Source organism: Dendrobates tinctorius, unplaced genomic scaffold, assembly GCF_039654945.1.
Source record: "Dendrobates tinctorius isolate UK_male_01 unplaced genomic scaffold, ASM3965494v1 ptg000073l, whole genome shotgun sequence".
NCBI classification, from domain to species: domain Eukaryota; kingdom Metazoa; phylum Chordata; class Amphibia; order Anura; family Dendrobatidae; genus Dendrobates; species Dendrobates tinctorius.
This window is the reverse complement of record NW_027361741.1, coordinates 34,070,483-34,091,519: the sequence shown is the minus strand read 5'-3', so window position 1 is coordinate 34,091,519 and position 21,037 is coordinate 34,070,483. Positions and strand designations below refer to the sequence as shown.

The following is a 21,037-nucleotide window of genomic DNA, read 5'->3' as shown; positions in this document are numbered from 1 at the left end:
TTGCTGTACAGTTGGGACAAGTGTTTTTGTTTTTTTTTCTTTTTAAAAACATCACATCAGTTTTTGAATCCAATGTCAGAAGTGGAACAAACAGGATGGAGAACTACAAGTCCTTCCTTTCCATTTTGCTCCCCTCTTTATTTTGGGGCCAGAAACTGCTATGCTAAACCTCCAATACACTGTCCACATGAGTCTGTAGGGATCCGTGTAAAAGGGACAGCCATACTTTACACTTCGGAGTTCCATCTGCTATTCACTGATCCTTTATTAAAGGGAACCTGTCAGTAGGATTGTGCACAGTAACCTACCGACAGTGTCAGGTCGGCGCCGTTACACTGAGTAAAAGGATACCTGGTGATGAAATCCGTCTTGTGGTTGTTTAATCTTTATGCTAATGTGTGCAAAACTGTAAAGCGCCATGGAATTTGTTAGCGCTATATAAAAATATAGATTATTATTTTCAGTTTTGAGTTAATGGTATGTACTCCGGGGTGGTCTGTGGTCTGCTTAGGTATTCATTCTGATGGCTTATGACAGGTGACTGATCCCTCACTGGCCTGCCTCCTAGTTTACGTACTCTATATCTTTATTGTTTTGGAAAAAAAATTACATTCATCGTGGCGGCGCTGTAGCATGACCGAGTCTTTAATATCCATATATATTTTCTTTAATTATGTGCATTTCTTCATGGAAAAAAATTGTTCTCAAAATGGCGCCTGCACAGTAGCATCATTTGAAACGTGATAGATGCTACCGCTTAAGCGCCAGTAAGTAAAAAAAAAAAAAAAAATTGTTTCCACCAAGATGGCGATGGCACCTGCGCAGTAGCATTTATCGGTGATCCAAATAATGCTAATGTGCAGGCGTGGCTGGGGCCATTTTGAGAGAATATTTTTTCTGAAGAAAATTTAACTCCCAGGCAATCCATAACCTTATTTTTTGGTCAACATTGCAATGTGTGGACTTGTTTTTTGTGGGACAGGTTGTACTTTTTTGTTTTTTGTGGGACAGGTTGTATTTTTGAACAGCCACATTGGTTTTAACATATCCTGTACTGGAAAACAGGAAAAAAAACTTCCAAGTCCGGTGAAATTGCAAAAAAAAAGTGCAATACCACACGTTTTTTTTTTTTTTGTTTTGTTTTTTTTGCTAGGTTCACTAAATGCTAAATCTAACCTGCCATTATGAATCTCCAGGTCATTACAAGGTCATAGACACCAAACATGTCTAGGTTCTCTTTTATCTAAGTGGTGAAAAAAAAATCCAAACTTTGGTAAAAAAAAAAAAAAATCGCACCGTTTTCCAAGACCCATAGTGTCTCCATTTTTCGTGAGCTTGGGTTGGGCGAGGGCTTATTCTTTGTGCACCGAGATGACATTTTTATTTTGGTGCAGATACGATCTTTTGATTGCCCGTTATTGCATTTATGTAGCGGCGACCAAAAGAATGTAATTCTGGCGATTTGAATTTTTTTTTTCTCGTTATGCTGTTTACCGATCCGGTTAAATCTTTTTTTTAAATTGATTGGGCGATTCTGAACGCGGCGACACCAAAGGTGTATGTTTGATTTTTTTTTTTTTAATTTTATTTTGAATGTGGGGGTGACTTGAACTTACATTTTATTTTTTAATATTTTTAAAAACATTTTTTTTTACTTTTTGCATGTTTCAATAGTCTCCATGGTAGACTAGAAACTTCAGTTGTCCGATCGACTCTACCTACATACAGGCGATGATCAGATCGCCTGTATGTAGCAGAAATGCTCACTTGCGATGAGCGCTGACCACCGGGCGGCTCTCATATCAGTCTGGCTATGACAACCATAGAGGTCTGCTGGAGACCTCTGGTTGTCATGCCAACCAACCGGTGACCCGTGGTGACGTGACGGGGGTCACAGATGGGCGAATTTCCTGCGCACTTGCCGGATGCACGAGTTAAAAGCCGCTGTCAGCGATTGACAGCGGCATTTAAATAGTTAAGTCGCAGGTGGGATCGCGATTACACGCACGGCTGTTAGAGGCACATGTTAGCTGATCAAAACAGCTGACATGTTAGGAGAGATGTAGGCTCAGTGCCGGAGCCCGCATCAAAGGGAGGGATTCCAACGTTGGCGTACTATTACGCCCAGCGTTGTAAAGGGGTTAATGAAAATGAATGTATGGATATTATAGATTTGATCATGCTACAGTGCAGCTGCCGACGCCTGCATGGTTATTGTAATTTTTTAATTTTTTTCTACAATACAATAAGATATACAATATGTTAAATAGGGGGCAGGTCACTGAACGATCATTTTTTGATCTGTTTTGTCATAAGAAATTTGGTGAATATCTAAGCAGAGCACCATATGAAGACCCCACCCCCCACAGGCCGCCCCGGAGCACGAGCATATCATAAACTGAAAATAAAGACTAGGCAACAACCACAAGACGGATTTCATCAACCAAAGTATCATCATAATTAGTATAACGGCACCGACCTGACATTGTGTGTAGGTTACCGAGCACAATTCTGCTGACAGATTCCTGTTAAGTCAATGAACAAATAAAAGAACAGTCTACTTGCTTTAGCCCCCCAAAAAGATAAACGGATGCAACGTGAAGGTGTTATGAAATGAGAGAGATACTGTCTTTCTCACTAATGTAACAGATTAGATGGATGTGTGAGAGTAGCCTTGTTCATGGGTTTTTTTTCAGGCCAGTGCCACCTAAACATTCTTTCTTATGTTAAATGGGTCAAAGTGCTTGAAAAAACCCTTTGTTCTAAGGAAGGAGGGATCTGTAATTTTATGGGTCACTGCATGCCCTGGTTAGAGGCCACTGCTGCAATGTATCAGAGGTGGCCAGTTTCCTAGGTAAGGAGTGTGCACTTGCAAGCAGGGCTGTGGAGTCGGAGTCGTGGAGTCGGAGTCAGTGCTCATTTTGGTGGAGTCGGAGTTGGAGTCGGTATAAAATGGACCGACTCCGACTCCTAAAATATATAATAAATTGGGTACAGTAATTCAATGCAGGATGTGCTGAATATTTTTTCATAGGAGTTTGGGAAAGTTATGAAATGTCCTATAAATGGCTGTTCTATTTCTGATCTAAGGCTACATTCACACAGCGTTTTTCCTGTGTTTTTTGAGGATACGTTTTTCAGCTGCAAAAGCTGATCATCTTTTTAAAAAACTGCATCACCTGAAAGGTTTTTGAGCTCATAGATAATGTTTTCAATAGCAAAAGCAGATTAGAAATCTGCTCTATCTATCCATTTATCCATATCTGTCTATCCATATCGTATCTGTACCAAAAAGAATGAAAGCCGGGTAGTATACCAATATATATTCTGTTCTATCTAAATATCTTGATTATTGGATCATAAAAATGATTAAAAGTCTGAGGTTCACATTGTAATACAATAAATTTTTCACTTAAATATAAGCAATATATGTGGGAGGTGGAGTCGGAGTCGGTGTAAGGGAAATTGAGGAGTCGGAGTCGCAGGTTTGGCTTACCGACTCCACAGCCCTGCTTGCAAGTGCTGCTCTGAAGCTGGTAACTTGCTGGATCCAACCAGTTTTCGTGCCCCTAAGCTCCTCAGATGCTGCAGAGGCCAAGCTTAATATTGGTCTGATAGGTGATGCTACCCATTTCATGTTTCATCGCTATAGAAAGCAGGGCTGTGGAGTCGGTAAGCCAAAACTCCGACTTCTCAATTTCCCTAACTCCGACTCCACAGTCCTGGTCACTACTGAGCATCTACCTAAAGTGCAGCACAGATTAATCTCAACTAAAGGCTATGATCTTCAGATGAGGAACAGAACAGACATTTATAGGACATGTCATAACTTTCCCAAATTATTAGGAAAACATTTAGGCTGTGTTCACACACAGCATTTTTTTTTAGCGGTTTTTACCGCGTTTTTCACTATAAAACCGCTAAAAATAAGCTTCCCAGTCATTTCTATGCATTTTGCAGTCTGTGTGCACAATGATGCGTTTTTTACCGCGAAAAAACCACATCGCAGTAAAAAACGCAGCATGCTCGTTAATTTTACGGATTTTTCCGTGGTTTTGGCTTCTTCCATGCGGTTTGAAACCGCTGCGGAAAAAACGCAGCAAAACGCGCAAAAACCGCCGCGGAAAAATAGGTGCGGTTTCTGGGAAGGGATTCAGGTTTTTGAGCAGAAATTTTCTGCAACGTCTGCACTTAGCCTTACAGCACATCCTGCATTGTACTACAGTTCCCAATTTATTATATATCTTACAAGTCTGACCATTTTATACCGATTCCACCAAGATGGACCACGGCTCCACAGCCCTGAGAAAGGTAAAATTGCAATAGGAAACATGATGACAAAGTCTACTGCCTGGGACCTCCAGGGGCGAAGATAAGAATGTCCTAAAATTCTAAAAGGCATTGCACGTCCCACTACCAGACCTCACATGATCTCGCCAAGGGGAGGGAGATATTTGGGCGTAACCTCAACTTAATAATCATGAGTTTGCGTGTCTTTCATTGTTCATTCTGGAAGTCATAGTTTGCTTATAAGAGCTTTCAATTGTCATAATCGGAGCGTTTCCCCCCATAAAGATAAGAGCCATTCCTGCAGCATCAGTTTATTACTTCTATCGTTATCCCTTTTAGTTCATGTGATTGTATATACTGTATTGTTTTGTTCCCATTTTGTTACATCTTTGTATGTTTTTTTTATAAACACTGCCTACCTTTCCAGATTAAATATGTAAAATCTATTAGCTCTTTTCTAGTGATGAGCGAACATGCTTGGATAACGTCTTATCTGAGCACACTCGGGTGGTAGCCGAGTTTCTAGGAGTGCTTGTATATTTTGAGAGTCCCTGCGGCTGTATGATTTGCTGCTGTTGCACAGCCTCAACATATGCAGATTGCCTACCTGTTAGACAGCCTGAACACGTGTGGGGGATTCCCTAATAATCGCAGGGACTTGAACATAATGTACGAGCACGCATGTTCACTCACCACCACGGTTTTCCTCTTGCTCTGTAAACCGCACCCCTGTATAAACGATTGGTGGCAGCTGTTTATTATTGTGGAGTTGGCAGTGTATATATTCCGTGCATTGGAATCGGAGGTGTATATACCATACGCTCACTTCTCCAGTAACCGTTTTAGTGTTGGAAGTAGATGCTGGTCCGTCCATGACTCGTTAGTCAATTATTTAATTGTCCTGATGATTGGAGGCGGCAGAGTTTCGTCCCCTGACAAAACTAGTGACAGCAGTGGGATCTGTGCGACCTCCCCCCAACCTCTCCCAGTGTCCTCAATGAGACCCCGATTCATCAAGACCAGAAATGTTTCTCGCTGGTCTTGATGAGGGGGTGTGGTGGAGTGAGACACTCCTGACTCATGAGTAGGTGCACGCCCCTTTGTGAATCTGCAGCGTCATTGTAGTGCTGCTCGCCTTCATGGTACTGGGGTGAGATGTCTGGCAAAAAGAACGCCAGAGCTGGTCATGAATTAGATAAGCTATGGTACCGCACCCACATCTTGTGTGTTTTCTAACAGCCACTTAGGTCTCACCGTGTTTATGAACCTTTTTTGTTTATCTTTTGTTCTTTTTTTTTTTTTTTTTTTTTTTTTATATTGTGATCAAAAGCCGAGCTTGTTCCTCGGAAAGGTCTAATTAGTTCCTGAATTCTACTGTGAGGCTAAGTTCACACTGGTCGTTTTTGCAGTGCTAAAAAATTACATACATTTTTTACAATAGAAAACTGCAGAGGAAATTGTTTTATTTTAAATTTGTTTTATGTGCGAAGCCATTTTTATTTCAGTTGGAGAAAATTGCAATAAAAACACCAAAATAATTGACATTGTTTTTTCTTTAAAAAAAAAAAAAACAAATCCCAGATCAAAAACATGCAAGGAAAAAATGTTCATGATATTTTAGATAATGCTTTCATTTTCCTGTTACTGTAAGGCTATGTGCCCACGTAGCGTTTTATTCCGGACACTCAAAACCGGACTCCTTCCCAGAAATCGCGTGTTTTTTTCAGCGCGATTTTACCGCGATTTTCGAGTGCGATAGTCAAGCACTTTCCAAGTGATTTGAAGCATCGCTTGGAAAGTGATTCACAGGTTGGTCACACTCGTCAAACATAGTGTTTGACAAGTGTGAGCAGCTTTTTACTATTGAGGCTGCCTATGCGGCATCAATAGTAAAAGATAGAATGTTAAAATGCTAAATGCACGGTGTGGAGGACAGTCTCCTCTCCTCCACACCGTGGGTACCAACCGCACATGAGACGCTTAACTTTGCGCATGGTGGGCATAGCCACATGCGGGAAGTAAGCGATTCTCATGCATTCCTATGGGTGCGGAATCTCGGCAATTCTTTGCGATTCTGCACAAAAGAATGAGCATGCTGCAATTTTTTTTTTCCGCGATGCGATTCCGCCACGGAAAAAAGCGCAGCATTAGCACAGCATGTGCGGAATGCATGGGGGGCGTTCTGTACACAATTTTTTTAAACGTTTTTGCGCTGAAAATCGCTGCAAAAACGCTTAAAAATCGCTACGTGGACACACAGCCTAAAAACATGTTTTTTTTCCGATCATCAAAAATGCTATGTGGAATTGTAATAGCCCCTTCCATTATGTATACAATGTGTGCATTATAATTCTTACCCGTCGCTGTCGCCTGCTGTTTTCAACGCTGCTCTGGTACGTGTCCTGGATCATGTGACCGCTGGTGTGACCTGCCGCCTCACTTAGTTTCTGTGTAGACCGGAAGTTACATTCTCAAATGTAAATCTATGAGAATGAGAACAAGGCTGTCCTAGACTTACTTTATGATCGGAAGTAATGGTCCTTCTTTGTGAGCTGGCAAGAAGGAGCTGAGGTCACATGAGGGAGAGGGCCTGGGGCAGCGCCGGAATCTGCAGAAGACACTGATGGGTATGTGATACAGGTATTACCAATGGATAATTGGAGGTGCAAAAAAAACACATGATGGCTTGTGACTTCAATGCGATGTACAATGATCAGCACTAATCAAAATCCTTCTACTTTAAAGGTCTTTAAGGTTGTGTTCACACTCATTGGTCATGCTGCGGCTTCACTATTTCTCTACTCTGAACAATTACTTAATCTTGCAGAAAAAGCCTGTTGCCAACGCAGCCTTAGGGTATACTACATGGGCTAGTCTGCTTAGGAGCAGATCTTGTGGCTATACCACATGGGCTAGTCTGCTTAGGAGCAGATCTTGTGGATATACCACAGGGGTTAGTCTGCTTGGGAGCAAATCTTGTGGAATTTGTTTTTTTTCATGGAAATATTGGCCTGCATCCTAGTTCAAATTCACAGTTCAGGTCAATTTTCACTGTGCATTTTCTAACTGTGTGTGGATTTAATAAAATCTGTGCAACGCTGGTAAAGTACTGGAATAACTGGGTGGAAAATCAGCTGCTACCCCATGTGCATATGCCCATCAACCAAAAATTGTTACAGAGAAGTGTTTGGAATGTTCTTCATACATATACCATGTGTACACATAGAATGTGTGTACAGTAAGAGAAAGGACATGCGATTGGGCATGGCTTCTCTGATGTAGGATGTTAACAGATTTTCTATACACAGAGAAAGCAAAATATACAGCTCTGGCAAAAATTAAGAGACCACTGCACAGTTTTTTAAAAATCAGCTTCTCTACATGTCTAACAGCCATTCCATTCCAGTGTCAGTTGAATTCCAACCAGAGTAAACCTCATTCTGTTTAATGTGCTTCTGATTAGGTGTTCACTTGAACCAAATCTTATCTAACGAAGGAAATTATAAAAACCTGGTGTGGTGTTCACAATCCTCTTGCAATAGGACAAGCTGGATGGCAAAACAAGTGTTAGTGATATCCCAAATGTAATAGGAATGAAAAAATAACTTTTAACCATGCCAAAGGAGTTGAAAAGTCTTGAGTGATGAAAAGGACTCAATACTGGCTTTACTAGCAGAGGGATACAGTGAGCGTCACGTTGCCTCCATCCTTAAAATTTCTAAGGTGGCTGTCCATTACAACAAGGTCAAGCAGCAGACATTGGGGACAACAAAGCTACAGACCGGCAGAGGGCAAAGATGACTCTCCACTGACCGGGTTGACTGTCATCTTATTTGAGTGTCACTCAACAACCACAGGATGACATCAAGTGACCTACAAAAGGAATGGCAAGTGGCAGCTGGGGTGAAGTGCATGGCAAGAACAGTTCGTAACAGGCTCCTAGAGGCAGGGCTCAAGTCATGTAAAGCTAGAAAAAAGGCTTTCATAAATGAGAAGCAAAGGAGAGCCAGGCTGAAGTTTGCCAAAGACTACAAGGATTGGACCATAGAGGACTAGAGTAAGGTAATCTTCTCTGGTGAGTCTAATTTTCAGCTTTGCTGAACACCTGGTCGTCTAATGGTTAGGAGACTTGGTAAGGCGTACAAGCCACAGTGTCTTGCACCCACTGTGAAATTTGGTGGAGGATCAGTGATGATCTTGGGATGCTTCAGCAAGGCTGGAATTGGGCAGGTTAATCTTTGTGAAGGACGTATGAATCAAGCCACATATAAGGTTATCCTGGAAAAACTGTTGATTTCTTCTGCTCAGGCAATGTTCTCCAACTCTGAGGACTGGTTTCTCCAGCAGGACAATGCGCCATGCCACACAGCTAGGTCAATCAATGTGTGGATGAAGGACCACCACATCAAACCCCTGTCATGGTCAGCCCGATCTCCAGACATGAACCCCATTGAAAACCTCTGGAATGTAATCAAGAGGAAGATGGATAGTTACAAGCCGTCAAACGAACTGCTTAAATTTTTGTACCAGGAGTGGCATAAGGTCACCCAAAAGCAGTGTGAAAGACTGGTGGAAAGCATGCCAAGACGCATGAAAGCTGTGACTAAAAATAATGGCTATTCCACAAAATATTGATTTCTGAACTCTTCCAGAGTTAAAACATTAGTATTGTTCTTTCTAAATGATTATGAACTTGTTTTCTTAGCATTATTTGAGGTCTGCAAGCACTGCATTTTTTTTTTTTAATTTTTTTTGTTCTTTTGACCATTTCTCATTTTATGAAAATAAATACAAAATTTATTGCTTGGAAATTCGGAGACAAGTTGTCAGTTTATAGAATAAAAGAACAATTTACATTGTACCCAAAAATATACCTAATAAAGAGAAAAATCAGACAAGCTGAAAATTTTGCAGTGGTCTCTTAATTTTCGCCAGAGGTGTATATCCAATGATCTGTCCATAGAAACAATGAAATAAGCACTAAAGGGCATGTCACACTAAGAGATATCGCTAGCAATATCGCTTTAACTAGTGACGTTATAGCGATATCTCTGTGTCTGATACTTACCTACGACCAGCTCCCCCGCTGGTTATCGCTGATCGTGCGAGAACGTTCAGGACTGTTTCTCGTCGTCAGCTTCCTGCGGCGCTTCCTGCTGTGAGGACGAGCGACGCGTGGAGCCGGGCGGGAGGACGCAGGATCGCCTGGTGTGACAGGTAAGTAGCGATCCCCGTCCCCAGCGATGTCGCTAGTGAGATCTGCCTATGTGGCAGCTCACTAGCGACCACTTAGCGATGTACCAGCGATCCTGACCGCGTCATATCGCTGGTCGGGATCGCTGGTACATCGCTAAGTGTGACAGTACCTTAAGTCACATTTCTGGTTCATTGAACTTGTTCAGATGACACACAACTGACAGGTCAAAGATAACTTCCATCCTAACAGGTTAGAATCCACAGTAACTTCTGAGTACATCATCTATGTGGTTAGATAATGTTAGGGTGTAATAAAAGGTCGACTATTAGCAGGTTTTTTGCTATCTCATCTGAGAGCATCCTAATGTATGCAAAGAGAAGCTGAATCCAAGGATGTATCACTTTGATTGAAGAAGTTCTGATTTAGCAATGCAGCACAGCTGAGAAAGCTAACCCCACCCCCACCAGTCTATGTACATTGTCTATAGACTTTGAGCTGCTTATCACAGGAAAGAGGCGCACTTGGACTTGGGTTCAAGCTACTTCTAGCAACTGGTGCTAAAACAATCATTACAAGTAAACAGGGCAAAGCATTTTAACCCCTACATCATATGCTGTTTTCAGATTACATGGCAGAAACCTGCCGACAGATTCCCTTTAAGTGCCACATATGGCAATGGTGAATGAAACCTGACCAATGTTTGTGTGTTATTCATCAGTAGTTTTAAGACCCTGAGGCTGGACACGTTTATGTATGGTATTGATTTACTAATGTTAAGTCCCTGTTAGGTGAGGCTGACATATTGTATGTGGGCTTGTATGTATTCTGGTATATACTGCAGCGCTATGGCTCAGAATGGTATCCTGTATGTGGGGGTAGAACTGGCAAGTTGTATGTGGGGAAGGGCACAAAGTGGCAGACACTGCCAAATGCATTGGCTGACATACAGCATGAGGCAGGACGGTAGAGCTCTGTCACCATCAGTAGACTGCTTATGCTTATATACAAAAGGGTGAACAATATCTTGGCCATACAAAAATAGTTTAGTGCCATCATTAGATTTCTAGGAGCGTTAGTTCCGGATTAAAGTGCACGGCATATTGTATATGGGCTTAAATAATTTTTACTTTCTTTGCACTGATGATGATTAGATGACAATTTTTAGTTAAAAATGACATTAGCCATAGTACATTATATGTAAATGCTTAATTTTGAGTGTGTACTGCTTGTTGATTGTATGATGCTCCTATAGTTCACTATTATTTGTTACCTTTCTGTATGCTAACAAAGCAATTATACACTGCTCCAAAAAAATATACGAACACTAAAATACCACATCCTAGCTATCACTGAATTAAGTATTCCAGTTGCACTATTCATTACTTAGTGGAATGCGTTGAGAACAGTAAAACATAAAAATGATCAATGTAAATCAAAATGAATATCCCATGAAGGTCTGGATTTGGAATGATACTCAAAATCAAAGTGGAAAATCAAATCACAGGCTGATCCAACATGAGTGTAAATGCCTCAAGACAAGGAAATGGTGTTCAGTAGTGTTTGCCTGTATGACCTCCCTACAACGCCTGGGCATTCTCCTGATGATGAGGCGGCGGATGTTCAGTCTTGGATTAAAGCATCAGTCAACTCCTGGACAGTCTGTGGTGCAACTTGGTTTTGGTGGATGGAATGAGACTTGATGTCCCAGATATGCTCGATTGGATTCAGGCATCAATGCCTTCATCTTGCAGGAACTGCTGACACACTCCAGCCACGTGAGGTCGGGCATTGTCCTGCATTAGGAGGAACCCAGGGCCAACCGCACCAGCATATGGTCTCACAAGGGGTCTGAGGATCTCATCTCGGTACCTAATGGCAGTCAGGCTACCTCTGGCGAGCACATGGAGGGCTGTGCGGCCCTCCAAAGAAATTACTCCCCACACCATTACTGACCCACTGCCAAACTGGTCATGCAAGTGGATGTTTCATGCAGCAGAACATTCTCCACATCTCCAGACTGACGTTTGTCACATGTGCTCAGTGTGAACCTGCGCACGTCCGTGAAGAGTACAGGGCGCCAATGTTGAATCTGCCAATCTTGGTGTTCTCTGGCAAACGCCAATCACCCTACATGGTTGCTGTTGGTCTGTAAACACAACACCCACTTGTGTATGTCGGGCCCTCATACCACCCTCATGGAGCCTGTTCCTGACAGTTTGAGCAGACACATGGATGTCAGTGGCCTGCAGGAGGTAATTTTGCAGGAGTCTGACACTGTTCCTCCTTGCACAGAGGAGGAGGTAGCAGTCCTGCTGCTGGGTTTTTGCCCTCCTACAGCCCCTCCACGTCTCCTGGTATCTGCTCCATGCTCTGGACACTGTGCTGACAGACCCAGCTACCCTTCTTGTCACAGCTCGCATTGATATGCCATCTTGGATGAGCTGCACTACTTCAGCAACTTCTGTGGGGAGTAGACACCGCCTCATGTTACTCTACCTGTAGGGGTAGGAGCAATGACAAAATGCAAAAGTGAGCAAAACAAGAGCCAGAAAAGGATGAGAACAGAGAAATGGTCTGTGGTCACCCCCTGCAGAACAACTCCTTTATAGTGGTTGTCTTGCTAATTGCCTATCATTTCTACCTGTTGTCTGTTCCATTTGCACAACAGAAGGTGAAATTGATTCACAATCGGTGTTTCTTCATAACTGGACAGGTTGATTTCACCGAAGTGTGATTTGACTTGGAGTTACATTGTGTTGTTTAAGTGTTCCCTTTATTTTTTGAGCAGGGTGTATTTTTATATACTCTTATGGAAATGCACTGGACTGCAGTGATCATGTGTAGGCTAGTCACTGTTACTAGAGAAGGTCAGAATATTGCATCAGAAATGTGACCAAGATCCAGGCGCTGGGGCACCAAGTTCACTGCATGTGTCATCTCCTGGCCCCACAGTAGAATTGGCAGGACCTCCTTTTTCCTCTGCAGTGGTCTCCGCAGTGCTCTGCTGCTCAACACTCTTCCTATACCTTATCTCCAACATTGCACAATTGCTGACAGTAAGCAAACATGTTAGCAGTATGTTGGGCTTTGTCCACATCTGTGCATTATACAGGATAATATGTGATTGGAATATGTTGTACTGTGATTACAGAATGTGAGACTTTCATAACTTGGTAAAATTTTTAGGCAGCTATGGGAAAAATGCTGCTAAGACTTCTTTAAAAAGTAGAAGTGTTACTAGTTTTAGCAATTAAAGAGCACTCCTATCAAAGTGTTTATCATCATAATATATTGTAATCATCATATTATATTGCACTGTTTGCTTACAGTTGCCTTTCTACACAGATTCTCGCTGCTCTATGTAGTAACAGGAAGTCTCTTGTCCCTGCAGTTATCATTCCCCTCTTCATCTCCTGACCCAGCTGCTCCCTCTTCCCCCTGCCATGGATTTTGCAGTGACTCATGAGTCATACAACGAAAACGGACCTCCTGTTTCTACATAGAGCTTAGAAGGATTCAGCTGTCAGTGTTAATTGTGATGTCATAGAACAGGGGTCCCCAACCTGTAGCTCAGGAGCCACATGTGGCTCGCGGTCCCATGAATTGTGGCTTGCGACTGTCTGCCAGCTTGGTGCATTAGGTCCAGGTCTAGGAAACATTTATGAAGAGAACATCTCAAAATGGTGAACTTTGTGAGTAGTCCTGCACAGAAGAGCAGATCTGGATGCACATATACTGGTCTTAGGGGCTTAGAGATGTTTTAGGTATGGTACGCTGGAGGATGATACTACCTGTTAGAGGAGATGCTCAAAGCTGGATGTGACAGTGTGTTCGGAGTCCTTGATGGGAGAATACTGAATGGGGTATTGTGGGAACCCCTGGATCTCAGTGCACTGCTTTGGAGTGATTTCTGTGGAAAAGCTTTAGTTATTATACCTGTAATGGAGGCTTTGGTTGACACTACTTTGAAGGAGATGGAAGCTGAATGTGGCTCGCGCCCCTCTCTCAGTGCTGAATGTGGCTCGCGCCCCTCTCTCAGTGCTGAATGTGGCTCGCGCCCCTCTCTCAGTGCTGAATGTGGCTCGCGCCCCTCTCTCAGTGCTGAATGTGGCTCGCGCCCCTCTCTCAGTGCTGAATGTGGCTCGCGCCCCTCTCTCAGTGCTGAATGTGGCTCGCGCCCCTCTCTCAGTGCTGAATGTGGCTCGCGCCCCTCTCTCAGTGCTGAATGTGGCTCGCGCCCCTCTCTCAGTGCTGAATGTGGCTCGCGCCCCTCTCTCAGTGCTGAATGTGGCTCGCGCCCCTCTCTCAGTGCTGAATGTGGCTCGCGCCCCTCTCTCAGTGCTGAATGTGGCTCGCGCCCCTCTCTCAGTGCTGAATGTGGCTCGCGACCCTCTCTCAGTGCTGAATGTGGCTCGCGACCCTCTCTCAGTGCTGAATGTGGCTCGCGACCCTCTCTCAGTGCTGAATGTGGCTCGCGACCCTCTCTCAGTGCTGAATGTGGCTCGCGACCCTCTCTCAGTGCTGAATGTGGCTCGCGACCCTCTCTCAGTGCTGAATGTGGCTCGCGCCCCTCTCTCAGTGCTGAATGTGGCTCGCGCCCCTCTCTCAGTGCTGAATGTGGCTCGCGCCCCTCTCTCAGTGCTGAATGTGGCTCGCGCCCCTCTCTCAGTGCTGAATGTGGCTCGCGCCCCTCTCTCAGTGCTGAATGTGGCTCGCGCCCCTCTCTCAGTGCTGAATGTGGCTCGCGCCCCTCTCTCAGTGCTGAATGTGGCTCGCGCCCCTCTCTCAGTGCTGAATGTGGCTCGCGCCCCTCTCTCAGTGCTGAATGTGGCTCGCGCCCCTCTCAGTGCTGAATGTGGCTCGCGCCCCTCTCTCAGTGCTGAATGTGGCTCGCGCCCCTCTCTCAGTGCTGAATGTGGCTCGCGCCCCTCTCTCAGTGCTGAATGTGGCTCGCGCCCCTCTCTCAGTGCTGAATGTGGCTCGCGCCCCCCTCTCAGTGCTGAATGTGGCTCGCGCCCCCCTCTCAGTGCTGAATGTGGCTCGCGCCCCCCTCTCAGTGCTGAATGTGGCTCGCGCCCCCCTCTCAGTGCTGAATGTGGCTCGCGCCCCCCTCTCAGTGCTGAATGTGGCTCTCGAGGTCAGAAAGGTTGGGGACGACGGTCATAGAACTAATGGAGAAAGAAGAATTGGGTAGAAGGGTAAAACTAGCAATTGTCAGTACACAGTGCTCTATAATATGATGACTGCAATATATTAGGAAGAGAAAAACTTTGATGGGAGGAGGGGGGCTTCTTTAACAAAATACAAAGTGACAAAAAGAAATGTGACCACTAGTGATTAACGAATGTGCTGGGATAAGATGTTTGAGCATGCTCGGGTGCTAACCGAGTGACTTCGGCGTGCTCAAATAGCCGCGAGACATGCAGCCGCAGGGACTCCAACATGGTTTTCGAGCACGATAAAGACACCTGGTTACCACATGAGCTTGCTATGATAACCTTATCGCTCTTCACTAGTGGTCATCTGTTGTCTTCAAAATAGTATCAATTCTTCTAGTCACACAGTTTGTGAAGGAGCTCAGCAGGGAGGCTTGCACGATTCCTTCTGTCTTGTCATGTAATCCCAGACAGACTCGATGATATCAGGGCTCGGAGAGTCATATCATCACTTCCAGGAGTTGTTCAGGACATTGACTGTATGTTTGGGGTTGTTATCCTGCTGCCGAATACACTTGGAAGCAATGAGACGCCTCTGTGATGGTGGTACATGATGGATCAGTGTCTGTCTGTGTTTCTCAGCATTGAGGACCCAATCTTGACTAAATCCCCAACTCCATTTGCTGAAATGCAGCTCCAAACTTCCATGGAACCTCCATGATGCTTCACTGTAGCTGCAAACTGTTATCATTGAACTACTCTCTGGCGAACCAACTGCCTTTTCAGTATGTCAGATTTTGATCATTCCAGAGCACCTTTTGCCATTTGTCATGTATAGTTGAGTCACTTGTTTCCATGTGAAAGGTATGGCTTTTGGTTGTAATTTTTTCATGCAGACCACTTCTGGTAAGACGTCTCCGAAGAGTAGATGTTTGTAGCTGATTCACACTGCTGCCATTTATGAGCTGATGGCACTGGTGTACATCCTCTGATTTTAGGAAAGTAAGCATGATTCTTTAGCTGACCACTGCATTTTCGGTCTTTAACATTGCCAATTTCTTGATGGTTTTTTCAAAAGTGTTTGAACAGCACATCCTGAAAAAACCTACTATGCTTTGAAATCTTTGCCTTGTGGCGGTGCTCAGTCTGGCCATGGCGTATGATCTGCGACTTGAATCTGTCTTCCACAACCTCACCGTTGTAGCAGAGTTTGACTGTTTGTAACCCAAGTGTAAGCCACTTGGGTTAATGACTGTTTCATCCTGTTTTCATCCTACATATGAAAAATGTTTATCACACCTACCTTTTTGGTATAATTAGTTACTTGTACACGTGACCAAAATCCTACAAAGTGCCTCACTTTGTGAAAGTGTAGTTAGAAAAATTGAAGAAAAAGTGCGGTCACAACAAATGGTGATTTAGATTTCTCTTTTGTTCATTCACTTAGAATTTTGGTAATTGATTAAAAAAAAATATTTATTTTTAACACGTTGCAGCACTAGCCTAAAAGATTTGCACAGTACTATGTGGAGGATTTGTGGAATAACTTCTGTTGTCTGTGCACATAGTGTGTGCTACATACGGTCTACAGGATAATACGTGACTGGTAGAGCACCTGATGTTCTGCACTCGTATGGAGCTTCCTGTGTATAACACTTGATGTGGCCAGGTACAGTGCTGTGTGACAATCTGCATTGTAATAGCAGCGCCCATTGTGGTGAGATTAAAGTTTAAGGGAACCTCTCAGATCCTCCATGCCCTCCTGCATTTGTATTCTCCTCGATAAATGCCCTGCCTGACAAGCCCTTTATCCTGGACGACACATTAACGGATGTTTAAAAAAGTATTTTTAACAGTCCGTTTTTATTAACAGAAGCATACAGTCTCGATCACGTGAAGTCATTATCCTCCTCTACTCCTCCTTGGTCAGACCTCATCTGGAATACTGTGTCCAGTTTTGGGGGCCACATTTTAAAAAAGACATCAACAAACTGGAGCAAGTTCAGAAAAGAGCGACCAGAATGGTGACTTGTCTGCAAAACATGTCTTATGAGGAACGGTTACAGGATTTGGCAATGTTTAGCTTGCAAAAAAGAAGACTGAGAGAAGACTTAAAGGGAATCTGTCACCTATTTTTTCGCATATAAGATCCGGCCACCGACATCAGGGGCTTATCTACAGCATTCTGTAATGTTCTGTAATGTTTCCGGTCCAGGTCTGATGGGTGTCGCGTGTCCGGCGCCTCCCATCTTCTAGCGATGACGTCCTCTTCTTTGCTTCCCGTCGCGGCTCCTGCACAGGCTTACTGCTCTGCCCTGCTGACGGCAGAGCAGAGTACTGCAGTGTGCAGGCGCCGGGAAAGGTCAGAGAGGTCCGGTGCCTGCGCACTGCAGTACTCTGCTCTACCGTCAGCAGGGCAGAGCAGTACGCCGGAGCCGCGACGAGAAGCAAAGAAGAGGACCGCGACACCCATCGGACCCCCCCTCCGGTGATTATAATATAACTTGTTTTTCTTCTTTTTCAGGTTACATCGGGGGCTTATCTGCAGCATTACAGAATGCTGTAAATAAGCCCCTGATGGCCGCATCTTATATGCGAAAAAATAAGTGACAGTTTGAGTCTGGGGAAACAAATGCCCCATCGACTAGTCAATAGATTATTATATTAAAAACTGACTTTAATAGATGTTTAAAGTATTTTTAGTGTGTCATCCTGAATAAAGATCTGGTTAGGCAGGGAATGTATGAAGGAATATACAAATGCTGGTGGGTTGGAGGGCATGGGGCTCTGTCAGGTTCCTTTTACGCTGATGAGCTCACACTGATGAGGGTGTGTGCCCACGTTGCGTTTTTTAAGCGTTTTTAGCCTGAGTGGACTGCCGCGATGTGCTGCCCCCGGTGATCCTTGCAGATGTCTCGTACATAGAATGCTCAAGGCTATTTGTAAAGTAACCTGCACACAGACTCCTGTACAGCCATTACTGCGATCTCTGTGGGTGAGCATTAGGGTTAGTTAAGTAACAGATGATATTAATTGCTTTTATTTTGTCTTAGGTGTCGGGAAAAGTAGTTTACTCCTAAGGTTTGCTGATAATACCTTTTCGGGTATGTATAACCTCATTGTATAAGTCTTTATGCTGAGCTCTCTACCTTCACTTCACCAGTCTGTAGACCCTGCCCCTCATGTACGAACATCTCCACGTAATAGCTCATCTGCCATTTACTATCGTATCCCTGGCACAATGTAGACTTTTCTATGCTCTCTAATACATCTCTTGTCTGTCTTCCGAAGTTGTAGAAATTCCCCTAGAGCTGTATCCTGCTGCGCAGCTTTGGTTTGTTTCTTTCCCTAGTAAGGTTGCTTGTGGTGATCAGGGGGATCACCAAGCTGGTGGCACTTTTATTTAGGCTGTATGCCATAATAACTCACTGTGTACCGAGAAGATATGGCAGTGTCTTGCTTCTCTTCTGCAGGCAGCTACATCACAACAATCGGAGTTGATTTTAAAATCCGGACAGTTGAAATTAATGGGGAAAAAGTGAAGCTCCAGATTTGGGACACAGCGGGGCAGGAACGATTCCGGACTATAACATCGACGTAAGTATGATCAAAGAATCCTTTTTTTTTTTTTTTTTTCCCCTCTCATCGATCAGCTTTTTAGGGCAGTTTATCCATGTTCTTTTGTTCTTTGTCTATATATTTAATTTCCTGTTGTCCTTATGGCATTATCACATACTGTAGTGCAATACAGAGATGGTTTGCCCTAATTGGTATCATGACTAAAGGCTCCATATACGTTAGATGAAAGTCTTTTGACCCACAGTATGGCCTGCTTTCGAGTGATCGAAGTTCCTTTTTTTTTTTTTTTGCATTCTTTTTACATTGGCTTTCTTTCTGCAGTCTGAGTATTATCATCTACACTTTGCAGTTCTCCCTTTTTGTATTTTCTCCAGTTATGTATTGATTTCTGTGGTAGTCCACAATTTCCATAGGAACTGCCACTTAACATTTCACGATCTAATCATTAGCCTCAGGGTTATTAAAAAATGCCATAACTTTTCTTGTATTTCTTGTTTGGTTGCTACAACAGTATCCAGAAAGAACGGTGGTATTGTCCTTTTGTTATCTAGCTAGTATTGTGCATTGAAGACCTATGCGCCATACTCGCTGGAGGTTAGACACATTATGTGTTTGGATTTATGTAGAGGTGTGATGAAATATGCATTTAGAACACCCAATGGGATGACTGGGATAGATGAGGAGTGTGTTAGAAATCTGCCAGCTTTTGCCTTCATTCGTGCATTGTGTACATACAGCGCTGCAATGAGATCAGTGAGGCCAAGAGCAAAGCAGTGAAGACTCGTAGGGTCAAAAGATGAGGGAAACTCTGCTTTTGGCTGATAGTGATCTGAAGGTCTGCTCTGTCATTGTCCTTGAAGTGGTTTTCCACCTTATGGACAATTGTGTATTTACCATATTTTTCGGATTATGAGACGCACCCCAAATTTTGAGGCAAAAAATAGGAAAAAAATCTTTTTTTTAATAAAATGATGGTGCGTCTTATAATCCATGCGTCTTATTGCTTACCGGGGGTGGTGGCTGCGGTGAAGCAAGGTCCCAGGGTCGCTGCTGGAGGAAGCAAGAGTGGAGTGGCAGTGCTGCGCTGTCCCTGGTAGCGGTGCTGCGCTGTGGCGGTGCTGCTTTGGGGGCTCTGCTGACATTTTGTGAAAGGCCAGAGCTCCTGGCAGTTCTTCCATGGTTTCCTGTGCGATGGACTCTGGGAAAATTGCCACCGGTAGGCGGCGCATGCGCAGATGGAGATCTCTGCACCGAGATCTCGGGAGATGAGATCTCAGCTCAGTTCTCCAGTTTCCTCCCACACTCCAAAGACATAATCGGGGATTTAGATTGTGATGATGTCTGTAAAGCGCTGTCGAATATGATGGTGCTACATAAGCGAGTAAAAAAAAATAAAAATAAACCCCTTTAAGATTTCCTTGTAATGGTTTCTTGCAGATACTACAGAGGGACACACGGTGTCATTGTTGTTTATGACGTTACCAGTGCCGAGTCTTTTGTAAATGTAAAAAGGTGGTTACATGAAATAAACCAGAACTGTGATGACGTGTGCCGGATATTAGGTGAGGATTTTCTTTTTCTCAGATGCAACATAAGAGCTGTTTATTACCAGTTTCTTTGTGATTCATTTTTTATTTTTTTTTGTTTCTAAAGTGGGAAATAAAAATGATGACCCGGAGCGGAAAGTGGTAGAAACAGAAGACGCCTATAAATTTGCTGGGCAGATGGATATTCGGCTGTTTGAGACGAGCGCCAAAGAAAATCTCAACGTTGAGGAGGTGAATCATCAAAAGATGTAGAAGTAACACATATCGATCATGCCTTCCATTGCAGGTTTTAGTCGAGTGATCAATGCTTTTAATTGCCTGTTTTAGGAAGGATAACTGTAGAAATATTGGGTGTCTTTTCAACATGTTCACCTCTTCAGATTCATCCTATTATTGTCCAGTTTTACTCTTTTCACTTTTTCCTCCCCTTTTTTTTCCAAGAGCCATACTTTTATTTGTCCATCGTCATGGCCGTATGAGGGCTTGTTTTTTTGTGGGATGAGTTGTAATTTTAATTACACCATTAGTTTTAAGTGTCAATGGTGACTGGACATCCCCCTTGTAATTCTTAGCAGAGGTGTTTTTTTTCTCTTTCGCCTCGTTGGGGGACACAGGAACCGTGGTTGTGTGCTGCTGTCACTAGGAGGTTGACACTATGCCATGAAAAAAATGTTAACGCCGCCTCTGCAGTACACACTTCTCCGACCGGCTGTAGGACAATCAGTTTTACTTAGTGTCAGCAGGAGGTGGACAGGGGTCTCTCACAGACCCATGCCTACCTCAATGTGCGTCGTTCCTTTTCAGGCAACCATGGAGGGATACAGAGTAGATATGCTACATCTGTATTCCCACACCGAGATTATGAGTACGGCGTGTACTGCCACCCCGTATCCTCATGAATCCCATTGGCAGGATGCTAACACAGGACTCGTGTTCAGGTGGCCGGTCCTGACCTTCGTCTCCCATCACTCGCCCGCTAGAGCCTGATGATCGAGAGAGAGGCCCTGCAGAAAAGGTTTGGGATAGCAATCTTTTCATGCAGATAACCAACCCCTGTTATAGGGTGAACTGGAGGTAAGAGGCTGCAGCGTTTTATATTCTGCTCACCAGCCGCCCTAGGCTGAATGTGACCGCTCTAATCAGCGCTCGGGCTTGCAGCCCATGGCTCTATACTTTAAGAGCCAACACTTACTTTCAAGCACACTGTGCAGCTCAGTTCCAGCCTCCTCCCGTGGCAGCGTTATGGCCCTGGGCTCCAGCAGGAGCCC

General features: G+C 43.9%; 1 protein-coding gene across 1 annotated transcript in view; it reads left to right on the top strand.

Annotated features, from left to right (window-relative positions):
• Window positions 1–21,037, top strand: part of RAB35 (RAB35, member RAS oncogene family) — a 32,993-nt gene that overhangs the window by 3,068 nt on the left and 8,888 nt on the right. The window contains exons 2-5 of the mRNA XM_073582730.1: window positions 17,697–17,747; window positions 18,117–18,240; window positions 19,660–19,784; window positions 19,876–20,000. Of these exons, the coding sequence (XP_073438831.1) occupies window positions 17,697–17,747; window positions 18,117–18,240; window positions 19,660–19,784; window positions 19,876–20,000 (425 nt within the window). The remainder of the gene's footprint in view (window positions 1–17,696; window positions 17,748–18,116; window positions 18,241–19,659; window positions 19,785–19,875; window positions 20,001–21,037) is intronic.